The sequence below is a fragment of the Cervus elaphus genome, chromosome 11 (genome assembly GCF_910594005.1).
Source record: "Cervus elaphus chromosome 11, mCerEla1.1, whole genome shotgun sequence".
Lineage (NCBI taxonomy): Eukaryota > Metazoa > Chordata > Mammalia > Artiodactyla > Cervidae > Cervus > Cervus elaphus.
In genome coordinates, this window is record NC_057825.1 from 8,088,420 (window position 1) to 8,110,124 (window position 21,705).

General features: G+C 53.9%; 1 protein-coding gene across 5 annotated transcripts; it reads left to right on the forward strand.

The window, feature by feature from the left end:
- Positions 1 to 3,541: 3,541 nt before the first annotated feature.
- Positions 3,542 to 21,309, forward strand: CIZ1 (CDKN1A interacting zinc finger protein 1). 5 transcript variants are annotated; one of them, XM_043916753.1, is made up of 17 exons: positions 3,542 to 3,632; positions 4,362 to 4,479; positions 4,708 to 4,823; positions 6,315 to 6,386; positions 8,423 to 8,649; positions 10,876 to 10,969; positions 11,153 to 11,285; positions 11,793 to 12,409; positions 12,668 to 12,789; positions 13,641 to 13,838; positions 14,582 to 14,706; positions 17,181 to 17,268; positions 17,759 to 17,872; positions 18,071 to 18,220; positions 20,209 to 20,278; positions 20,472 to 20,593; positions 20,966 to 21,309. In XM_043916753.1, exons 2-17 carry the CDS (start codon positions 4,367 to 4,369, stop codon positions 21,179 to 21,181), a joined length of 2,577 nt encoding a protein of 858 aa, XP_043772688.1. In that variant the 5' UTR covers positions 3,542 to 3,632; positions 4,362 to 4,366; the 3' UTR covers positions 21,182 to 21,309. The 5 variants fall into 5 exon arrangements, with proteins under 5 accessions (XP_043772688.1, XP_043772687.1, XP_043772690.1 ...); XM_043916752.1 differs by having other exon boundaries at positions 3,585 to 3,780; XM_043916755.1 differs by having other exon boundaries at positions 3,585 to 3,780; positions 11,177 to 11,285.
- The last annotated feature ends 396 nt before the right edge of the window (positions 21,310 to 21,705 follow it).

A 21,705-nucleotide genomic window follows, 5' to 3' on the forward strand; every position in this document is an offset into this window, starting at 1 on the left:
AGAGCTTTAAGGGTGTACCTGACAATCAAGAAAGGCCTCTTGGGCTTCTCTGGTGGCTCAGTGGTAAAGAATCAGCCTGCCAGGGCAGGAGACATGGGTTCGATCCTGGAAGATCCCACATGCTGCAGAGCAACTAAGCCAGTGTGCTCAACTATTGAGCCTGTGCTCTAGAGCCCAGGAGCCACAACTCCTGAAGCCCACGAACCCTAGAATGTGTGTTCTACAGCGAGAGAAGTCACTGCAATGAGAAGCCCGAGGATCACAACTAGAGAGGAGCCCCTGCTTGCTGCAACTGCAGAAAAGCCTGCACAGAAACAAGGACTGAGAATAGCCAAAAATAAATAAATAAAAATTTTTAAAAGGAGTTAAAAAAAAGAAAGGCCTCCTGAGAAGGTAATGTTTGAATGGAGCGGCAAAGACTGGACAGGAATCAGCCTGGTGATGAGTGCGAGGAGAGGGGAGATTGTGAGGGAGATTTGGTTCCTCTGGGGACAGAAGGTCACCACTGTGGCTGAAGCTGGTAAGTAGGGGGTGGGGGCTGGGCGAGCCTGTTACACACTCAGTCCTGTCCGGCAGAGATGGCCACACTCAGATCCCACGTAGGCGGGGTCCTGCCCCAGGTCACTCTGAAGGGTAGGAGCAGCAACAAGGGCCTGCCCACCCTGCCACTCCTTACCTCTGCTCTCTGTTCCCCTCAGCTCACTTAGTAGCAGGTAAAGGCACAGGTGGATGACAGCTTCTTGCCTAGAGACTCCATGGACAGAGGAGCCTGGCAGGCTACAGTCCATGAGGTCACAAGAGTCAGACATGACTTAGCAACACCACCACCACCATAATAATCACACTATATGATATCATAATGAGAAGAGACAGATTCCTGGAGCAAATAGGTCTGGACATAGTGTCACCTGAGTATAAGTCTATTTCATGGTGAAGGTGCATCTCAACGTGGAGGCAAGAATGAGGCCTCCAGGTGATGCTACATCCTCAGACCTCATTTGGGATGCAGAGATGAGGCCTCTCTTCTCCCTCTGAACATACTTCACTGGGGGCTTTGCTTGCAAGGGATTGATTTAAAGGAATTAACACGAGGGACTCCCCTGGCAGTACAGTGATTAAGAATCGGTGCTTCCACTGGAGCGGGTCTGGGAACTTAGATCCCATATGCCCTGATGTTCAGCGAAAAAAAAAAAAAGCAATTAACATGAGTCTAGCCCCAAACAATGTCCTCAGAGCATTCTTTGATCTCCAGGGAGGCAGCACAAGGTCCCATACATTCCAAAAAATGTCCACATCCTCCTCATGAAAAAGTCATCCAAACGGATCATAGCAAATTATTTTTTTAAAAGGAAAGTGAATCTTCACCCCCATGAACCCACTATACACATTTATTCTTTCCAAAAACCGGGATCATAATGTGCATGCAGTTTTGTAACCTGCTGAGTTCATGTCATACCATATGTGTTTAAATATCTTTTGAAGACATAATTTCTGAAGGCTATGTGCTATTCCTTAAGAGGCAGACACTATGATTTATTTAGCTATTCTCTAAAGTTGATTATTTCCTGGACCACTATTATAGATGTTTCTATGCAACTGGTGGCTTTTAAAAAGACTTGTTTCTGATTATTTTCTTGGGCTAGATTCCTACAAGTGGGGTTACCAGGTCAAGGGGCAGAACACGTTCAAGAGTCTTGATAGATAATTTGCAGATTACTTTCCAGAAAGATGAACCAACACAAGAAGCCAGTGCTGGCATCCCTATTTTCACCAAAATGAGCATTAGTTTCAGGTTTATATATATATTTTTCAACTGTGGTGTTGGAGAAGACCCCTGAGAGTCCCTTGGATGGCAAGGAGATCCAAACAGCCCATCCTAAAGGAAATCAGCCCTAAATATTCATTGGAAGGACTGATGCTGAAGCTGAAACTCCAATCCTTTGGCTACCTGATGCGAAGAACTGACTCATTTGAAAAGACCCTGATGCTGGGAAAGATTGAAGGCAGGAGGAGAAGGGGACAACAGAGGATGAGATGGTTGGATGGCATCACCGACTCAATGGACACGAGTCTGAGTAAACTCTGGGGGTTGGTGATGGACAGGGAGGCCTGGCCATGCTGCAGTCCATGGAGTCCCAAAGAGTCAGACAGGACTGAGCAACTGAACTGAACTATATATATTTTTAATTTTGGCAATTTGCTAAGCTCGCCCTGTGAGAGATGCCAGTGCGAAACATTATGTAATAACACACACACATACACACCCGGGAGGGGGCACTCATTTTACAGAGGAAGAAACAGGCTTAGAGAGGACTCCCGCGTCTGCCAGGGTCGCTTAGCCAGGAGGCAGAGGAGCCCCAATTCAATGCTGGCCAGCGCCGAGATCTGCTTGGTTGGGAAAACGGGGGATCTCGATCCGTGTCCGAATCTGGGCAGATGTGATGCCGTCACACACTTCGCTGTTGCTTCCTGCCCTTCAGGTATAAAAAACCAGGCTCTGCTTCAAAGCCCGCAGCGCCCAGCCGCCCTTCCACCCGTAGGCGGGACATCCCCTTAGTCCCACCCACGTCCAGCCCAGTTGGCGCCTAAATCCAGGCCGAGTTTAGGCACCTGTGAGGCCGCCCCAGGGGCTGTAGTAGCGCGGGTCCCTAGCTAGCTTTAGGGCAGCGCTGGCCACGTGATTGCGATGACTGGTTGACCCTCGGGTCTCCGCTGGGCCGACCTCGGGCCCTTGCGCCACCGCGTGAGTTGCGCGGCACACCGTCGGCGCCGGATACAAAGCGAGCGCGTTGCCCTGGGCTGTTACAGCCGTGGTCCGCTTTGCGTTACGGAAAAGGGAAAAGGGATCGCTCCCGAGTAACCGCACACTGTTTGTGACCCAGTGTAGGGACCGAGGAGCGAGGCACCGGGACACCGGACAAAGGCAAAATTAAAGGGTCCTTGAAAGCAGGACGATGAGCGCCGTTTTTTAAATCTTTGAACTCTGCCCTCCTCCCCGGCTCCGCCGCCAAACCCGAGTAAATACGAAAAAACACTTTCAAACCGAGCCCCCACCCCCACCCCTCCCCGGCCCCACCACCTCTTCTAGGGCAAATTCTTGTGCCGGGGGCGTCCCCTCGCTGGGTCTCGGTCCCCGAATGTACAGCGGGCGGCTCCTCACCCCCTCCCACCCCCAGCCCCACGCGGGGCCCCCGGGATCGCGGGACAGTGGGGTCCTCGGGGAAGTCGGTTGGGGACGGTCCTCCTCAAAGCCCCCCGCCAAGTCCCTGCCAGACTACAGACCCCCTTCTGGGAGACAGACGGACCTGGGGCTCAGAGCCGCCCCTTCCTGATGCGGAGGATGCGGAGCGGAGGGTCTGCTAGGTGCCCGGCGCCGGCTAGCAGCCGGGAACCACTCCCGCCGCCGGCCGCGTTGCCGGGTGAGCAGTCTCCCCCCCACCCCCACCCCCACCCCGCACCGCCGTCCCCGCAGCGTGACCTGGACCTCCCGTCCTCCAGGGGGCGCTGCCCGGTCCCGGCCCGCAGACCGACCTTCCGAGTGGACAGGCCGGGGCGGAGCCGCCGGGAGACTGGGACCCACGAAGCCGCGAGCCGGAGCGGCCCGGCCCGGCCCGGCCCACCCCGCCCCGCCGGTGAGGGCTACGAGACGGCGGAGGGGGTGAGGGGAGGTGGCAGTGAGGTTACCCGGGCGGGGACGAAGTGCGCGGGTCGGGCACGGCTCGGGGGGACGGCCGAGGACCCAGGGGCCACTCGAATGGAGACTGCGGGCTTCGTGGGCAGGTGGGGACACCGCATTTGGATGTGATGCTGGATCTGTCCGTAGAGGAAGAGGCTGGTGGAATGTTGGCGGGGGGGCGGTTAGAGTGGAAGGAAGCCTTCCTCCTACTTTGTTCGCGGAAGACAGTCAAAGGTTGCAGCGGGGTGGGGGTGGGGGTGATGTTATTGACAGAACGCGCGCACCCGGGACGGGGTGGGAGCTTCAGAGGGGTGTGAGTGGCCGGGGGCTTGGCTTGTTCGGCAGGTGATTGGCCTAAAGAAAGGCCGAAGGGCGGGGTGGGAGGTGTATCAGTGTTAGGCGCCGCTCCTGGAGGGACCGGAGCGGAGAGAATGGAGAGACGGAGGGCGGGATTGGGCGTTTGGAGGAGGAACTGTTGGGAAGATTTGGAGGCAGTTGGCGGGAGGGTGGTTAAACCTCGAGGCTGGTGGGATTGGAGGGATATTGAAGGGACGGAGCGCACGCGTGGCGCGCTCTGGGCCGGACCGGGAGAGTAGCCTTGAAGCTCAGTCGGCAGCGCGCGAGAGCCGCGGGCTGGGGCTGGGCGACCGGGATCCCTCCGGCCTGACTCCCTCCCTTCTCGCAGCCACCATGTTCAACCAGCAGCAGCCGTTCCAGCAGCTCCAGCAGCAGCCGTTGCTGCAGCTCCAGCAGCTGCTCCAGCAGTCCCCACCGCAGGCCCCACTGCCCATGACCGTCAGCAGGTGAGCTCCCCACTGGAGGGCAGGGTGACTCTGGCCCATGCCTTGGAGTCGCCCCCTTCCAGCCCTTTCGCCCAGGGGCAGTCCTGTCTGAGCCCTGGAGGTCATCAGTTCCCACCCCAAGGGGATCCTCTGCAGTAGAGAGGGGAAGAGAAGGGAGGGGAGTGGGGTCAGAGAAGAGGGAGGGTCTGCCTCTCCCCATAACCCTTTGACCCCGCTCTCAACACACAGGGGGCTCCCCCCGCAGCAGCCACAGCAGCAGCTCCTGACTCTCCAGGGGACCAGCCCCACCTCCCTCCTCAACGGCTCTGTGCTGCAAAGAGCTTTGCTTCTGCAACAGTTACAAGGTATGGCTGCAGGCCCACTGAGTCTCACCCGAGCTGCACAGCGACTCTGAGAGGGGGCTACTGTCAATATCCCAGTTTATAGATGAGGACACTGAGGCTTGGGGGAGGTGGAAGTCCCTAGGTTGCTCAGCTGAATGCAGGTCTGTCTGATCACAGAGGTGGGCCCTTGGCTGTGGTGCTAGCTCTGTGGGCACTACTCAGCAGATATTTTGCTGACACTGAGAGATTTGATGATATGATGGATGGAAAGATCTATTTTGACCACCCTCCTTTGCATCCTGTTTGACAGATGAGGACACTGAGGTCCAGAGAAGGGAAGTCATTTGCCCTGGGTCACACAGCATCAGCAGTGGCTGAGCTAGATGGGGGCCTGGGCCTCCTGACCCCTGGATCTCTGAGTGGGTGTCTCTAGCCCTCTGCATTAAGCCTGTGCCCTCACCTGGGTTTCTCCACATGGAGAGCAGTCTTTCAGCTTTTCTTTCCATGATGCTGCTCCCAATACTTCAGCCACTCTGGGAGGAGGCAGGGGTCTAGAGACATGGAGCCAGCTCTTCTTCAGACCTAGCCCCTCCCACAGGGTAGCTGTGACATGCTGACTGGTCCTTCAGGGCTGAGCACTGTGCTGAGCCCCGTACAAATCCAGTTTCTTGACTCTGCTGACAACCCTAAGGGGAGAAACACTCATGGCCCCATTTTACAGATGAAGAAACTGAGGCCTAGGTGTTCATTAGAGGTCTTACTACAGAGCTTTGTTCTGAGACCCCAGGCTATCCTGACTCCCAGCAGGGTATGCAGCCAGGTCAGAAGATGTGATGTTGTCACTCTTCAGCCCTCGCATGGGCACATGGGTGTGGACGATCCTGGGAGCCGGCTTATAAATTATAGAGGGATGGATAGAGGGATAAGACCACATACAGGAACCCACAATGTTTACATACTTTTTTTCACTCTTTTCTTTCTCATTTTATAAGTCATGCTCTTCAAAGAAGAGCGAAAGAAATATTTTAAAAAGAGGACAAGAAAATCCAAACCATATGTAGACTCACTTCTAGAGAAAAAGAACACCCATTAAAGTGTTGGTATATTTCCTCCCTTTTTTTTTTTTTTTTTTAGGCACAGACTTGGGGATTTATATATGATTGTGATTACTGATATATATGAAAGGCTGTAGTTTGTTTCTTTTGCACTGAGCAGAATGGCATGTTCATTTACCATATGATTTGACAGTCTCGATAAAGATTATTTTCAACAGCTGTTTAATATTCCCCTGGAGGTGTGCGCCCTTATGTCCTTAAACTTTCTCAGCTGTTTCCTTCTATCTCTTTTCTTTTTTTTCCTTTTCTTTCTCCTTTTTGCTGCTTTAGATAATGGGATGAATATCATGTTTGAGAATATTTTCTTAGAATGGATTCCCCAAAGTAGAATGACTGGGTCAGGGAGGATGGGTGTTTTATGGTTCTTAGTAAGTATTGCCAAATTGCTTTCCCGAAGGACTGGACCAGTTTGCAATGCCACCAGCCACGTATGACAGTGCCGGTCTCACCATGCCCACGGCAACACTGGGTATTATGCTCTTTTCTAATATATATGTATATATACATCTAGTCTAATTTGCTTGGCAAAAAGGCTATATCACTAATGCTTTAGTTTACATTTCTTGGAGTGCTTTTAGTTTACATTTCTTAGTGTGCTTGAACATTTTATATGTGTCTGCTGAATGTTCGTAATTCATTTTGTGACTTGTCCATGTCCTTTGTCCATTTCTCTTTTAGAGTGTGCCATCTTTTATCTCACTGTTTAAGAGCTGGCTGGCGTTCTCTCTGCACATATGTGTATATGTATTTAAGTTAATGTTCACAAAATGCTTAGTAAATACCAGGCACACTTGTATATTTCACTGAATCCTCATAAAACATTGTGAGTCAAGCACTATTACTATTCCCATTTTACAGATGAGGGAACTGAGGCTAAGACAGGGAAGCTTATTTGCTCAGGGTCACAGAACTTGTACTGTAGAGCCTGCATTTGAACCATTTCTCCCAGCACATCTGACCCATACATGCCTGTAACCCCTGTGTTTCCCATCTCAGCACTGGGGTAAGGATTTAAACTGTCCTTTATTGGATCAGATACTTCCCCAGTGCTCTGAGTCAGATGAAGTGCCTGCCCTTAAGGAGTTCCCAGGGTGGTTAAGTGGTGGACAATGGGAAGCAGACAAGGAATTGTGCAGCTGGCCTGGAAACAGGGAAGCTGGGTTTCTGGGGACAGAGAGAGGGTCTGAGAAGCCCTCTCAAAGGAGAATCACCTAAAGGGAGGAATGAAGGATGACTGGAATATGCAGATGCAGAACAGTCCAAGCAGAAGGAAGAGCATGTGCAAAGGCCCAGAGGCAGGCAGAGCCAGGCTTGTTTGAGGCAGACCCATGCATGGGAGCATGTGGCTGGAGTACAGTGTGTATGTGTGTGAGAGAGAGAACTGCAAGAGAGAGAGTCGAGGGGGCCAGGGCTGGACCTTGCAGAGTGAGGAATGGGCTTCCTTCCTGAGCATCAGGAAGCTATGGAAGGGTTCAGCAGGGGAAGGGGCAAAGTCAAAATGTGGTTTTTAGAAGGATCACAGTACAGAGACTGTGGCTGAAATTCACATGTGGGATGAAGCGGCTTTGGAAGGAAGAGGGGCGATAGGAGTGGAGATCTGAAGGGGAGTCAGGCTAGACTGCGAAGAAGGGTAAGAGTCAGGGTTAAGAGAAATGGTGTTGGCTCACATGGGGGAGGGTAAAGAGAGAGGGGAGTCAAGGGGACCCCCAGAATCCTACCCGGGAGCCAGCGAGTGGACAGCAGTGCCGCTCCCAGAGATCCTGGACAAGCCACCCCTTCACTTTGTGTCTGTTTTATCATCAGTAGAGAGGATAATAGTTACCCTGATGGTGGCTGGGTGGTGTGACTAAGGCTGTTTTTATAGCAAGTGCCCGGTCACCAAAAGACATTTCCTTTTTTTTTTAGACATTTCCTTGTAAAAAAATATTTATTTATGTATTTGGCAGCACCAAGTCTTAGTTGTGGCCTGTGGGATCTAGTTCCCTGACCAGAGATCGAACACAGGCCCCCTGCATTGGGAACGTGGAGTCTTAGCCCTTGGACTTCCAGGGAGGTCCCCTAGGAGAGTTTTGATGACAGGTAGCTGGTGTTGGTAGGAGAGTTATCTTGTTATTCCAGGGACCAATCATCTTGCTGGTTCTCCCTTTGGGTCCTGTGCTGAATCTTTTATATACCTGAAAGTGTACCCTAAAGCACGTCTAAGGGTGAGCAGAGTTTCTGGGGGTGCCCAAGCCACTGAGTAGGGAGGCATTTGAGGAGGGAAAAGGGCCCCTTCCCTCACAAGCTGGAGCAGAAAACCAGCCCGAAAGTCCCCTCCCACCGGTGCTTCAGGGGGGACTGGGCCTTTGGCTCTAATCTCTTCCCCTCCAGCTGCTCTTGGGTGGGAAGGATCCCCTTTGAAGTTATCCGTGATCCCCAAGCATCATGGGGGCACTGACCCCTGACCCTAACCTTTACCACCCTACCACAGTTGTAATCCCCCTTCTGCCCTCTTTTCACCCACAGGTAACCTCCGTGGCTACAACCTGGCAACCCCCAACCTGACACCCCCCAGCCTCACACCCCCACAGCTGGCCACCCCAAATCTCCAGCAATTCTTTCCTCAGGCCACTCGGCAGTCCCTGCTGGGCCCTCCTCCCGTCGGGGTCCCCATCAACCCCTCCCAGCTCAACCTTTCAGGGCGAACCCCTCAGAAACAGGCCCGGACCTCCTCTGTGACCCCCAATCGCAAGGTGAGTGGTGTCTGGGTGCAGAGCAGGTGTGGATTGGAGAGGACATATCTGGGGACCCACCAGTAGTACCCCCTCCAGCTCACATTGGCCTTGGGGCTGATCATCGCCCTCTCTGTCCCTCAATTTCCTTATCAATGAAATGATAGGGGGGGAGAGTTAGACTTGTCTAGTGTTTCTAAAGCTTTAAATATTTCTGAACCCCAAAGTGATTTTTGCTATATCTGAACACCACTCGAACTATTTATTCCCTTTTTATTTACAATTTCTATTATTTACTAATACTGTTTGCTAACAATTCTCTCTTTTTGAAAAGACTGAGGTGTAATTGACATATAACACTGTATTCACTGTAGGTATATTTTACCAACTTTCTTTAAATCAGCACTGCCCGGTGGAAATTAAATGTGAGCCACATATGTAATTTAAAGTTTTCTGGTAATCACAGTAACAAAGTAAAAAGAAATAGGAAAAATTAATTTTACTAACATATTGTATTTAACCTACTGTATTAAAAATTATCATTTCAACATGTAATCAATATAAAAAATGAACAAGGTATTTTATATTCTTTTGAGAGTTTTTTAAAAAAATACTAATTCTTTAAAATTGGTATATATTTTATGCTTACATCTTGACTCAGCTTGCCACAATTCCAGTGCTGGAAAGTCAGGCATATGTACCTACTAGCTACTGTTTGGGGTAGTATAGCTTTAAATGAACACTGCTTTTCTGTTACATTTATTTAAAAAAGAAACAATCACTATCTGAAATTTAAAAAAAAAAAAAAAAAGCAACACAGTAACAGTAACTCTGAATTAATCCCCAAGCATAGAAGTAAAAGAAAAGTGATTGGGATAAAACAATGTTGTAAAATCCTAAACTCTACCCTGTTGCCAGCTCAGTTTCTGAGCCTTTAATGAGCGCTCCCTGATTTGAGCAGGAAGAACCAGAGAGGTTTTCAAAGGAAATAATATGCTTCCTATGTCTGTCCTGTCCCCGGATGTCTAGACAGCTCCTCACACACACCACACTCCTGAGAGCATCCCAGTTGGGAGAGGGGGCAGCATCCACCTTTTCTGGCTCTGACACCACCCACATCCAGAGGTGAGGCATTTCCCTCCAGAGAAGGGTCACAGCCTCTGACCTTCCAGTTGGGCCTGTCCTAACATGGTCCTGTCAACTGTTTCCCTCCTTGCTCCCATTTTACATATGGGAAGACTGAGGCTCAGAGAGAAGGGTGGAGATTGTCCTGGGCTGCACAGCTGTCCAGGCAGACCCAGAGTCCGGCCCTCCTGACTCTCAGACCAGTGCCTGTGTCATGCAGGGTGAGAGCTGGGTAGTTTGCGAAGGGCGTGGAGCGCTGATGTGGTGCATGTTTCCACTCACCGCTGGTCCCTTGGGCTTAGTAGGAGTGAGGGAAGCAGCAGGTGGACCCCTGGGGCTCCCTGGGGTACCCTGGAGCCATTTGGAACTGTGTTCACTTAGCGGATGTCTGTTAATGCCCGGCAGAGGACTCTCTGGGGCAGAGAAGGCATCTGGCCCGGCTCTCCTGGAGATCCTGGGCTGGGGAGGAGGGTGGTAGTGATGATGAGACCTTAATATACATAATTCTCCAGCTGATGAATGATGGCCGTGGGAAATGCTGCAAAAAGGAAGTCCAAGGCCCCGGGGAACCTGTACTATGGGTTAGGAGGGCTTCCTGCAAGAAGCGCCTCTGAGGCTCTGGGAGAAGACCCAGAGCTTTGGGGAGCCAAAGAGGCCAGCGTGGACACAGAGAGGAGAGGGAGAATGAGAGCTGAGGCTGGAGGGACAGGCCTGAGGTAGGGTCCAGACTGTGCAGGGGCGTGGGGAGGGGAGTTAGTTTCAGGCTTGGGGTAAGGAAGGAATAGTCCAGGGCTACGGGAAGTCATGGGAGGGTCTCAGCCTGAAAGAGACAAGAGACATGATCAGGTCTGCATTTGAGAAGGGTCCCTCTGGCTGCTTCGTGAAGAGGGTGAGGAATCAGGGGGCCGCATCATGGAGAAAGTATTGCATCGCCCAAACCTGCGTTTACTTAACAGGCTGGCAGCTAGATGGAACCCCTGGATGTGATTCCTGGGGTGTTTAGGGTCTTCCCTTGGCAGCTCTGGGGCCAGGCTCCTTCATCCCCTGGAGCCTACATGTTGGAGCTGCTCTTGGGCAAGGGCGTGATGGCAGATATCAGAAATGGTTTCTGAAAGGAAGTAGGATTCTTCTTCTCAGACAATGCCTGTGGAGGACAAGTCAGACCCCCCAGAGGGGTCTGAAGAAGCCGCAGAGCTCCGAACAGACACACCTGAAGGTGAGGGAGAGAGGGAAGCTGCTGGCCCTTTGGAGGGGCATGGGCTGGGGGGAGGTGGGTGTGGGGGGCAGTCATGGAGGCAGATCTGGGAGGCAGGGTTCTTGCAGGGGGCGGGGGGAGTTGTGAGCCCAGGCCCCACCTCCTGGAACTGGGAGCTCATACGTGCTCCACCTGGCGTGGCAGTCTCTCACCTGCCCTCCATCCCAGACCAAGAACCTCCCCAATGCCCAGATGACATCGCTAAGGAGAAACGCACTTCAGCACTTGAGCCTGAGTCTTGTGAAGCCTCTGAGCCACCAGCTAAAAAGTCAAAGAGGTAACTGAGGCTGAAAACCTGCCTGGTACCCAGGTGTTCTATACCCTCATTCCTGCAAAGGCAAAGGGTAGGGGGAGGTGGGGTGAGATCCTTCAAGGGAACAAGGCAAGGACCTTGGTTTCTGGCGTGGGGGGGAGGTCAAACCTAATTTTGCATCTTACCTGGGAAGGCCCTTGGCCAAATGGACTCTGGCTTCTTCACTGTGGCTGGGCCACAGTGAGGTGAGGGGGCCAGTGTGGAGGGGTAAAAATGTGTGCCTGGAACCTCAGAGTGTGGCCAGAGGGTAGGCAGGCTTCCAGGGCCTTGAATACAAACTAGTAGGCTGTGGGAGGTGGAAGCAAGGGATCAGTTTGCTTAGGGGAAGCTGGGGCCCGGAGAGCCGAAGGGGCTTGCCCAGACCCCAGCTTGTACATGGCAGAGCCAGGACTGGAGCCTAGGTCAGGGCCTTTGTTGGGATCCTGTGGGGCCAGTTGGCGGACATGAATGTGATCTTCTGACCCTTCCCAGCTCAGAGGAGCCCGCAGAGAAGGGGCCCCCAGGGCAGCTGCAGGCAGAGGTCCAGCTGCAGACCCGGATGATGGCACCCAAGCAGACACAGACACCCGAGCTGCTGCCTGAGCCCCTGGAAGCCCGAGTGCAGCCACGATTTCAGCCCCGGGTCCTGCAGATCGCAGCCCAGGTGCAGCCACAGACCCAGCCGCAGACGCTCCCCGTAAATGTCCAGGTGCAGCCAAAGCTGCAGAAGCAGGCACAAACGCAGACCTCTCCAGAGCACTTAGCCCCGCAGCAGGTGCAGCGGCAGCCGCAGAAGGAGGCAGAGCCACGGAGACAGGCGCAGCTGCAGGCACAGCCGCAGCCCCCCAGGCACGTGCAGCCACTGCTACAGAAGCAGGCACAGACGCAGACATACCCAGAGGTCCAGACGGAAGCACAGCCGAGGCTCCAGCCGCTGGAGCAGCCACCCAAGCAACCCCCGGTGCGGTTCCCGGTGCAGCCCCCGGAACCGACCCAGGGACGGCCTCAGACTCAGCCACAGGCGTCGGTGCCAGCGTCGGAGAAAGCCCCAGTTCTGGTTTCCTCCACAGCGCCGGAAACTTTGCCTGACACAGTAGAAGCTGGAGCAGGTAAGTGAGCACTGACTCCCAGCTGGCCCGGTGATGGGACTTGCTCTGCTGGGACCCTGCTCCTCCCCCAGCCCTGTCCAGCCCTGACTGGGTGCTGCCTGGGACCGAGGGCTGGGCCTGGATCCAGGATTCCAGTCTATGTGCACTGGACGCTTCAAGGTCCTGGCTGTGGGCGGAGAAAGTGACTCTCAGGCCTGCATCCCTCAGGGCCCAAGTGGGAGATGGGCCCTGGGAAATGGAGCACATCTGTCATTTCAGGCCCAGAGGAGGCCCCGCCAGAGCCAGTTGGCGCCCAGGTCAGCGTGGAGGAGAGCCAGGAGGAGTTGACTGGTGGCCTGGATGTGGCAGAATGTGAAAAAAGAGCGAGAGAGATGCTGGGGGTGGGTAGAGATGCTGATGAGGACCACACGGTGCGCCCAGTGGTGGGAGGGCCTCCTTCTGCCCCAGCCATGCCCCCCCTACCCGGGACCCCCTTGTGTTTCCCCTCCTATGAAATGTGACGGCAGCCCTCCTCCTGGGTTTGTGGGCAGACCAGATTGGGTTTGACAGCGTTCATCAGCTCTCATGTGGGCCTTTACGTGCCTTTGCTCTGACAATCTGGAGGCACTTTTGGTGATAAGGGTCCATTCCAGCTTGCTCACCCCAAAACTAGAGCTCTCAGAGCCCCACATGGCTTACATTGCTCCAGCGGAGACAGCGTGGTGTGGAAGCCTGCATCTGGGGCCTGGGGCCCAGTCCTGCCTTCTACTCTGTGTGCTAAGTTGCTTCAGTCCTGTCCAACTCTTTGTGACCCTATGGACTGTAGCCCACCAGGCTCCTTTGTCCATGGGATTCTCCAGATAAGAATGCTGGAGTGGGTAGCCATGTCTTCCTCCAGGGGATCTTCTCGATGCAGGGACTGAACCTGCGTCTCTTATGTCTCCTGCATTGGCAAGCGGGTTCTTTATCCCTGGCGCCACCTGGGGAGCCTTATGGTATAACTGTGGCCAAGCCCCCTTCCCTTCCTTGCATCTGTCACAGAAGGCAGTGGGAACTGAGGGGGACCTGGGTTTTTGAATACTGACTACAGTGCTGCCTGGTTGAGCAAGCCTGGGTGATCACCTAATGGCTCAGAGCCTCAGTTTTCCCGCCTGTAAAATGGGCTGTCAGGAGTGCTCCTAGAAGTTCAGCACAGGGCTGACCCACCATAAGTGCTCAGCTGGTGGTAGCTCTGTTCATGCTCCCCGTGCAGGTGTGGGGGGCTGGGGGCTCCCTGAAGGTCACCATCCTGCAGAGCAGCGACAGCCGGGCCTTTAGCACCGTACCCCTCACACCTGCGCCCCGGGCTGGCGACTCTACCTCTGCCACCCCTGCGGTGGCCAGCACACCCTCTAAGCAGGCCCTTCAGTTCTTCTGCTACATCTGCAAGGCCAGCTGCAGTAGCCAGCAGGTACGCGCCGGTGGGTGGGTGGGAGATCTCGTGGGTGGGTGGAGGGTTTGGGGTCTGTATGTGATACCCAGCCTGCCTTTCCTGCCTCTGTGTTCACTTGGGCCCCCAAGCCCCACCTCCGGCAGCTGTACCTTTGCTCACAAAACATCTCTGGACCAGCCAAGGGGGCAGGATTTCAGAGTCGGGTGGACCTGGTGCAAATCAGCCCTGACCGGCTATGTGGGTTTTGGAAGGTGAATTCTACCTTCCAAACTGAGGCATTGGTGCCTCAGTTTCTGCATGCATCAGAAGAAACATTTAGAACCCACCTCTAGAAAAAGAAAAACTACCTCCCAGGGAGGTTCTGGGGATTCAACAACTTGACATTGAAGTCATGAGTCCCTGGGCTGGCCCAGAGAGAGTGCAGCCTTAATAACAGCATCACACTGGTATGATTACTGTCTCTATTGTTAGCGCCACCCCTCTGTGCCTGGCCTGAGCAGAGCCACGGGGACCTGGAATTTGATCAGACTGCTCCTCACCTCCAAGGTGCTCATGGTCTCCAGCAGGAGCAGAGGCTCTGGCTGGCGTGTGCTCACTCTGGGCCTCAGTTTACCATCTTTCTCTGGCCCATACAGGGTTGTAAGAGAAAGGTCCTCCCAGAGGCGGTGGGGTGGCCAGGAAGCCCAGGTTGGAGGCCTCCTCTAGCCCCAGTGTTCAGGGGCTCACTGCTCACACCCCTTTCTCGCTCCCACCTGCTGCAGGACTTCCAGGAGCACATGTCGGGAGCCCAGCACCAGCAGCGGCTCGGCGAGATCCAGCACATGAGCCAAGCCTACCTGCTTTCCCTGCTGCCTGTGCCCCGGGATGTCCTGGAGAGAGAGGACGAGTGAGTGGGGGGTCCCAGAGGCTCTGGACGGGGCAGGGGAGGTGGTCTCACAAGCCAGCCTAGGCGGAGGGGGGCCCCTGATCTACCATCCACAAGGTCTTAAGGGATTATGATTGCCCTCTCCCAAATACTTCTTCACTGTGTGGCCTTGGCCCTCAGTTTTCCTGATCTGTAAAATGGCCTGGCGAGGGGTGTACGGCAGGAACTCATGAACTAGACAGCCTCTCTGTTTTTAAAAGAAAATTTTTATTTATTTATTTTTGGCTGTGCTAGGTCTTTGTTACTGAGTGCAGGCTTTCTCTAATTGTAGCAAGTGGGGCTACTCTCTAGTTGTGGAGTACAGGCTTCTCGTTGGGGTGGCTTCTCAAGCTTTGCAGAGCACAGATTTCCTAGAGCATGCCAGCTTCAGTAGTTGTGGCTCATGGACTTGGTTGCCCCATGGTATGTGGGATCTTAGTTCCTGGATCAGAGATTGAATCTGTGTCCCCTGCATTGGCAGGCAGATTCTTAACCCCTGGGCCAGCAGGGAAGCCCCTAGACGGTCTCTTAAGGCTCCATCCAGGCAGGAACAGTGTGACCCCCTATGTGGGAGGGAATTGGGTTGTGGCACAGACCCCCCACTCCCCTGGCATATGTGTTGCCTCCAACCACAGGGCCTGATGGTCAGGCAGGACATGCTCATCTAATGGCCTGAGATTAGAACTTCCCTGGGTTTCCTCCTTTCTTGGTCATGGGGGCTTGGTCCATTAGAAATGTCAGCCCTCCAGAGTCTGGGACTGGCTCTTGGGATGCTCAGTGGGCAACCACTGAGGCCTGCAGGAGCCGGGAGGCGTCAGCAATGAGAGAAACAGGACGACATTGGCTCAGTCCACTCTAGGGTACACGGGCTCTGTCTCACCAAACAGCTGCCACTCAGCTCCAGATTTCCTGGTTTCTCAGAAGCATCTAGAAACCGATTTGTATGTGATTCTCCCAATTTCATAATGTTAACAGCTAGTTCAGAATTAAAACCAGAACAGCAGACCTGGTGGTCCAGTGGGTAAGATTTCACCTCCCAATGCAGAGGGTGTGGGTTCGATCTCTGGTTGGGGAACTAAGATCCTATGTGCCTTGTGGCCAAAAAACCAAAACATAGAACAGAAGAAGTATTGTAACAAATTTAACCAAGACTTTAGAAATGATCCATATCCGCCCCCCCAAAAAAAGTCTTAAAAAAATAAGAAACGAGTCCTGTGGAGGCCAAATCAGATCCTTTCCCTGGTCAGATAGCTCTGAGTCAGTGGTCAGGGGCTCTGCCATGAGGATTTACAGAGAGTCACAGTTTGCAGCTCCCCTGGGTGGGGTGAGGGGACAGGAAGGGCCCTTGGGTGGCCTCTGCTTGCATTCCCTGAGTGACGGGGAGCTCTCTTCAAAGGCTGTGTCTCTGTTAGCTGGTTCTCAGTTCGAGAGGAATTTCCCTGTGGCTTTATAGGATGGTCTCCACCCTTAAGCCTCCCCTGGCTTGCTGACCTAGGAGTTACACTTGGGCCAAATTAGCATAAAGCCAGGAGAAAGGTGACTCACAGAGATGTTCCTTGCAGAGTTCATGCAGTGGTGAAAAAATTTACTTGGAAATGATATAAAATATCCCAAACTAGGGACTTAGATCCGTTCTTCCACTTGGTGGAAGAACTAATGATATATAGGGCAACGGCAGGGAATTGCTGACAGTGTGGAAACATATGCATGATGCAATGTCAGGACCAAACAGGATCCAAAATTGCATTTGCAGAATGAGTTTGACTATATAAAAATAGATCTTGCGACAGAATGCAGGGCTGTAGCCCAAGCTGTAAACAAGCTTCAGGTGGAGAAGATTCGCCACACTGCGTCCTGACACTGCTGGATCCTGACTCAGCCCCGCCCAGAATGCGGCAGTCCTTGTCTTTGGGCTGTCTGTCCTTCCCTCACAGTCAGGAGCTCTGGACTGATCCCCTGCCAAACCCCAGGGATGCTGGGGTGAGGTCCTGGCCTCCCAGAGCTCACAGTCCAGTGAGGGCAGAGAGGGAATCAGATCCTCCCAATCCATTGTGGACAATGCTATGGCAGTTGCACTTTGGGGGTCCCAGAGCGGGGCCTGACTTACTGGCATGGAGACAGGTCCTGGAATTGGGGAAGGGCTCAGACAAGCTCTGGGAAAGGCAGGGCGTCCAAACTGGAGGGTAAAGAGGAGTTCTCAAGGCCAGGTATTTTCCGCTCTGTCACCTGTCCTGGTGGCCTCCTGGTGTCCCCAGTGCTTCTAAATCTCATCCCTCCCCCCAAGTTTTCTCTCTTATACTTAAGCATTCTTCTAGACGAACCCTAGAATCCGTTTGTTAAGTTTCCAAAAAAACCGATTCTGTTGGACTCGCATCCACTTGTGGAGCGTCCGGAAGAGCGGCTGTCTCTCCAACAAGAATGGGGTGTCACGCTGTGCTTGTTTTGATTGTCATCAGGGAGCCTCCCCCCAGGCGCTGGTGCCACACCTGCCAGCTCTACTACGTGGGGGACCTGATCCAGCACCGCAGGACGCAGGACCACAAGGTACGGGCCCAGCGCTGGCTGCAAAGGCACCCCAGGTGTGGTCTCCAAGTCCGGGGCTGGGGAGGAGGGAGCCCAGGTTGGAAGCAGAAAGTGAACGTCAGTCTTTGTCCCTGCATGGCTGTAGCTTGTGATGAATCAGTCATGTTTCCTCTCTGGGCTTCAGGTTCCCCATCTGTCCAGTGTGGGCGAGGCACCATCTCACCCTGCATTCAGCCTCGGGGCTCATGGGGTCCTCTGGCACCTGCCCTCTCTGTCTTCTGACTGTCCTGTCTCTCTGTTACCATCCACCATCCCATCTTGTGTTTGCCTGTGTTCTGTGGAGCACAGTCTGCTGATTGCAGAGTGGCTTAACTCTAGCCCTAACCCTGACACTGGAGGTAGCACACCTGAGGCCTGCAGGTGGGAGGTGGCGTCTCGCTGGGCCCTGCCCAGCTGCACCTGGGGACGCTGCCCCTGCCACTGCCCATTGGGCCCGCCTTCCATTCCTCAGCTCGCCAAACAATCCCTGCGACCTTTCTGCACCATTTGCAACCGCTACTTCAAGACCCCCCGCAAGTTTGTGGAGCATGTGAAGTCCCAAGGCCATAAGGACAAAGCCAAGGAGGTAACCCCAGCTCCCTCAGAGGACAGGGGCCCAGAGCACTACGGAGCCTTGGCCAAGGCCACACAGCAAGTTGAGGTGTATTCCCGTCCAAATTCACAGCAGGGCCAGAGGGACTGGAGTTCTCTGGGGTGTGAGGTGGTTGGGGTGTCACATTGTGGCTGCCCAGAGCTGACCTGAGCCCTTACCCACCCCGGGAAGCTGAAGACGCTGGAGAAGGATATAGCCGGCCAAGACGAGGACCATTTCATCACGGTGGACGCTGTGGGCTGCTTTGAGGGCGATGAAGAAGAGGAGGAGGATGACGAGGAGGAAGAAGAGATCGAGGCTGAGGAGGAATTCTGCAAGCAGGTGCTTAGGGAGAGGGGGCGTGGAAAGGAGGCTGGAGGCTGGACTCCCAGACCAGGAGAGACCTTCCCCCACCTCCCAGGGGCCAGGAGACACTGTGCTGGCATTTGCAAGCACAAAGACATGCCACAATCTAGTATTATTAGGAACTATCTTTAATATGACAACGTGTAAATATGCATCATGATGACGGTAGGGTGGCAGGTGAAATATGCAAGGTCTTGAAAGCCTGCCTGAAATTTTTTCTTGTGTTGTGGAAGAGAAAGGCATCCTAGGCCAAGAGAATAGCATCACAGAGACATGGAGAGGGGAGCTACATGGTCCATACAGGAAAGTCGGTGAAAGGTGATGATGGTGATGATGATGGTGGCGAGAGCAGTCAACTTTTTTTTAAAAAAGTACTTATTATCAAGCTCTTTACAGAGAAAGCTTGCCAGATTGCCTGATTTTTAAAATAATCTTATTTATTTATTAATTTTTGCCTGTTCTGGGTCTGCATTCCCTCACAGGCTTTGTCTAGTTGTGGCGAGCGGGGGCTACTTTCTAGTTGGGTGCGCAGGCGTCTCATTGCAGTGGCCTCTCTTGTTGCAGAGCACGGGCTCTAGAGCACTAGGGCTTCAGTAGTTGTGGCTCACAGGCTTAGCTGCTCCTTGGCATGTGGGATCTTCCTGGACCAGGGATCAAAGCCATGTCTCCTGCATTGGCAGGTGGATTCTTTATTGCTGAGCCACTAGGGAAGCTCTCAACACTTTTTTTCCTTTTTCTGCCATGCCACATGGCTTGTGGGATCTCAGTTCCCTGACCAAGGATTGAACCTGAGCCATGGCAGTGAATGCCTGGAATTCCAACCACTAGGGTACCAGGGAACTCCCGAAGTCAACATTTGTTGAGCACTTACTATATGCTAGGCATGTAACCAGGCACTTTCCTGGCAGAGTCTCACCCATTTGGATGCGAGGAAGCGAGACTCCACAGCCTGTGCTTAGAATAAATCAGCTCTGCTGTCTCCCATGAGTGAGGAGCTGGAGGAGCTTTTCAGTTTAACAGGTGTTTCCAGAGCACCTGTTCTGGGCCAGGCCCTGGTCCTGGATACCAGGAATACTGGGGACCAAGGCCTGGCCCCTGTCCTTATATAGCTTGCCAGTCACAGTCCAGGGTGGTGAGGGGGCAGCCAAAGAGGGCATGCACAGAGGGGCTGTGGATGGATGGTTGCATGCGTGGCCTCCAGCCCTAAACAAATTGGGGGTGATGCCAGCTTTGCTGCTCAGAAGTCAATAGTGGCATGACCCTATTGTTGGTTTCTCTAAGCCTCTGTTTTCTCTGCTTAGAAGTAATAGTCCCAGCTCAGACTGTAAGGAAGGGCCACAGCCTTGGGGGTGGTCATCATTTTTAGAGGCCGCATTTGTTTGCCTGGTAAGTGGTCGAGGGCACTGCCAAGCATGGCCTTGTCCAGAAGGGGCTCATGTCGAGCAGGTGATCACTTGAAACCCACCCCCCCAAGACTGTGGTCTCTGCAGCCTCTGGGAGCTGGCAGAGGCTCATGGTAAAGGCTAACCAGGGCTTGGGGTTCACCAGGGTTCACTACCCTACTCCTGCATCAACCAGCTGGGTGACCCTGGGCAAGTGAGTTAATGAGCCTGGGCCTTAGTTTCCTCACATGTGAGATGGGTGAACCATAGAAAGTTGTTAGGAGGATTCAGTGAAATGCCACGTGTGATGTGTTGGGCATGGATTATGGCCACTGTGGGAACAGGAGGGCTTCCCGGAGGAGGGGACGGACTGAGCCTCACCTGGAAAGTATAGATTGGGAAGGCCACTCTGGGGCACAGGACCAGCATGGGCAAAGGCTTAGCGGATGCCACCTGCAACGTCCTCCTGGAAATCCAGGGGCTGGCATTGAAGAGCATGGGTGGGTTCCAGGCCCTGCCTGTGTTTAGGAGGCGACTAAGGGAAGCCAGAACCAACCAGGGCCCACATTGGTGTGTTTCCAGATGAGATCCAGAGACATATCCGTAGAGGAGTGGAAAGGCTCGGAGACCTACAGCCCGAACACCGCATACGGTAAGACCCCAGCCCTTACCCCACCTGCAGGAGCTATGGGCCTCAGGTCCCGGTCACAGTGTCCTGGCCAGGCAGCCTGTCCTGGTCTCTTTCCCCACCTGGAGGCTATTAGGGGAGGATAGGCCCATAGGTGGGGCGGGGAGGCACCAGGCTGGCGTGGGGATGTAAGCGCTTAGACCCTGCTGTCCTTCAGGGGTGGACTTCCTGGTGCCCGTGATGGGCTACGTCTGCCGCATCTGCCACAAGTTCTACCACAGCAACTCAGGGGCGCAGCTCTCCCACTGCAAGTCCTTGGCCCACTTCGAGAACCTGCAGGTGAGTCCGGCCTCCTGCCCCGCTCCGCCCTGCCGCCGGGGGTCAGACTCCGCCCAAGCTGACGGGAACAGCAGGTGGCCACCTCCTTCCTAGGCTTGGCCTCAGCCCCTGGGCACAGCCCCCAACAAGAGGCTCTACCCACAAAGGGAATCCAAGCCAGGTTGGGCCAAGGTCTTTTTGCAATTGTTCTGGAGTGGGTGGTGTTGAGGGCCGGAGGATTAGCACTAGAGGTCCAGCCCAGAGAGGTGAGCACGTCACACAGGGTCACATAGCATGTCCAACAGTCTCAGCGGGGCCGGGGAAGCAGCCTGTGGCCAGGGGCACACCAGGTGTGGAGGAAGCCTGGACCTCACCCGCACTCTCTGTGTCCAGAAGTACAAGAAGGCCAAGAAACCCAGCCCCACCACCAGGCCCATGAGCCGCCGGTGTGCCATCAACGCCCGGAATGCCCTGACCGCTCTGTTCACCTCCGGCGGCCGTGCGCCCAGCCAGCCCAGCACCCAGGACACAGCCAAAACCCCCAGCAAGGTGACGTCCACACCCCCTCGGCCCCCACTGCCCCGGCGCTCCAGACGCCTCAGAACCTGATGGAGGGAGCACCCCATGCCTGCCCCATCTCCGTCCCGATCGGCTATGCTTTTTAGGAGTCTGTGTGGAGACTTTGATATGGTTGGTATTTTTACTGAAAATCCAATAAAGGAAGGTAGTTTGGCCTGTATAGTCTCCACCAGCACTTCTGTCTGCATGGAAAGGGGAAGGGGGGCCCCCAGCCAGCTCTCAGCTGGCGCCCAGCCTCTGCAGATAGTGAGAAGACACAAGTGGAAAGCTGAAGACAGGGTCCCTCACCAAGGACTCTGGGATTATGAGGTGTTTCACCTTCTGAGCCTCAGTATTCCTCTTAAGCATGTACCCAGGCTAGGAAAATACTACCTTCAAGTAAGATCTCATTTAATCTTCACAGTATCCCCAGGAGGTAAGTCTTGTTGTTATACCCACTTTACAGACGAAGAAACTGAGGCCTAGCAAAGTCCAGTGCCTGCGGAAGGTCATACATCTGGTGACAGGCCAGGATTTGACCCCAAGCCTGAGCTCTGGACGCCCATCCTGGCCTC

Coding starts and splice junctions, on each gene's coding strand:
- CIZ1 (XM_043916753.1), top strand. CDS start 4,367: ATGTTCAACCAGCAGCAGCCGTTCCAGCAGCTCCAGCAGCAGCCGTTG. Junction 10,970..11,152: donor CCGAACAGACACACCTGAAG/GTGAGGGAGAGA, acceptor CTGGCGTGGCAG/TCTCTCACCTGCCCTCCATC. Junction 14,707..17,180: donor GTCCTGGAGAGAGAGGACGA/GTGAGTGGGGGG, acceptor GATTGTCATCAG/GGAGCCTCCCCCCAGGCGCT.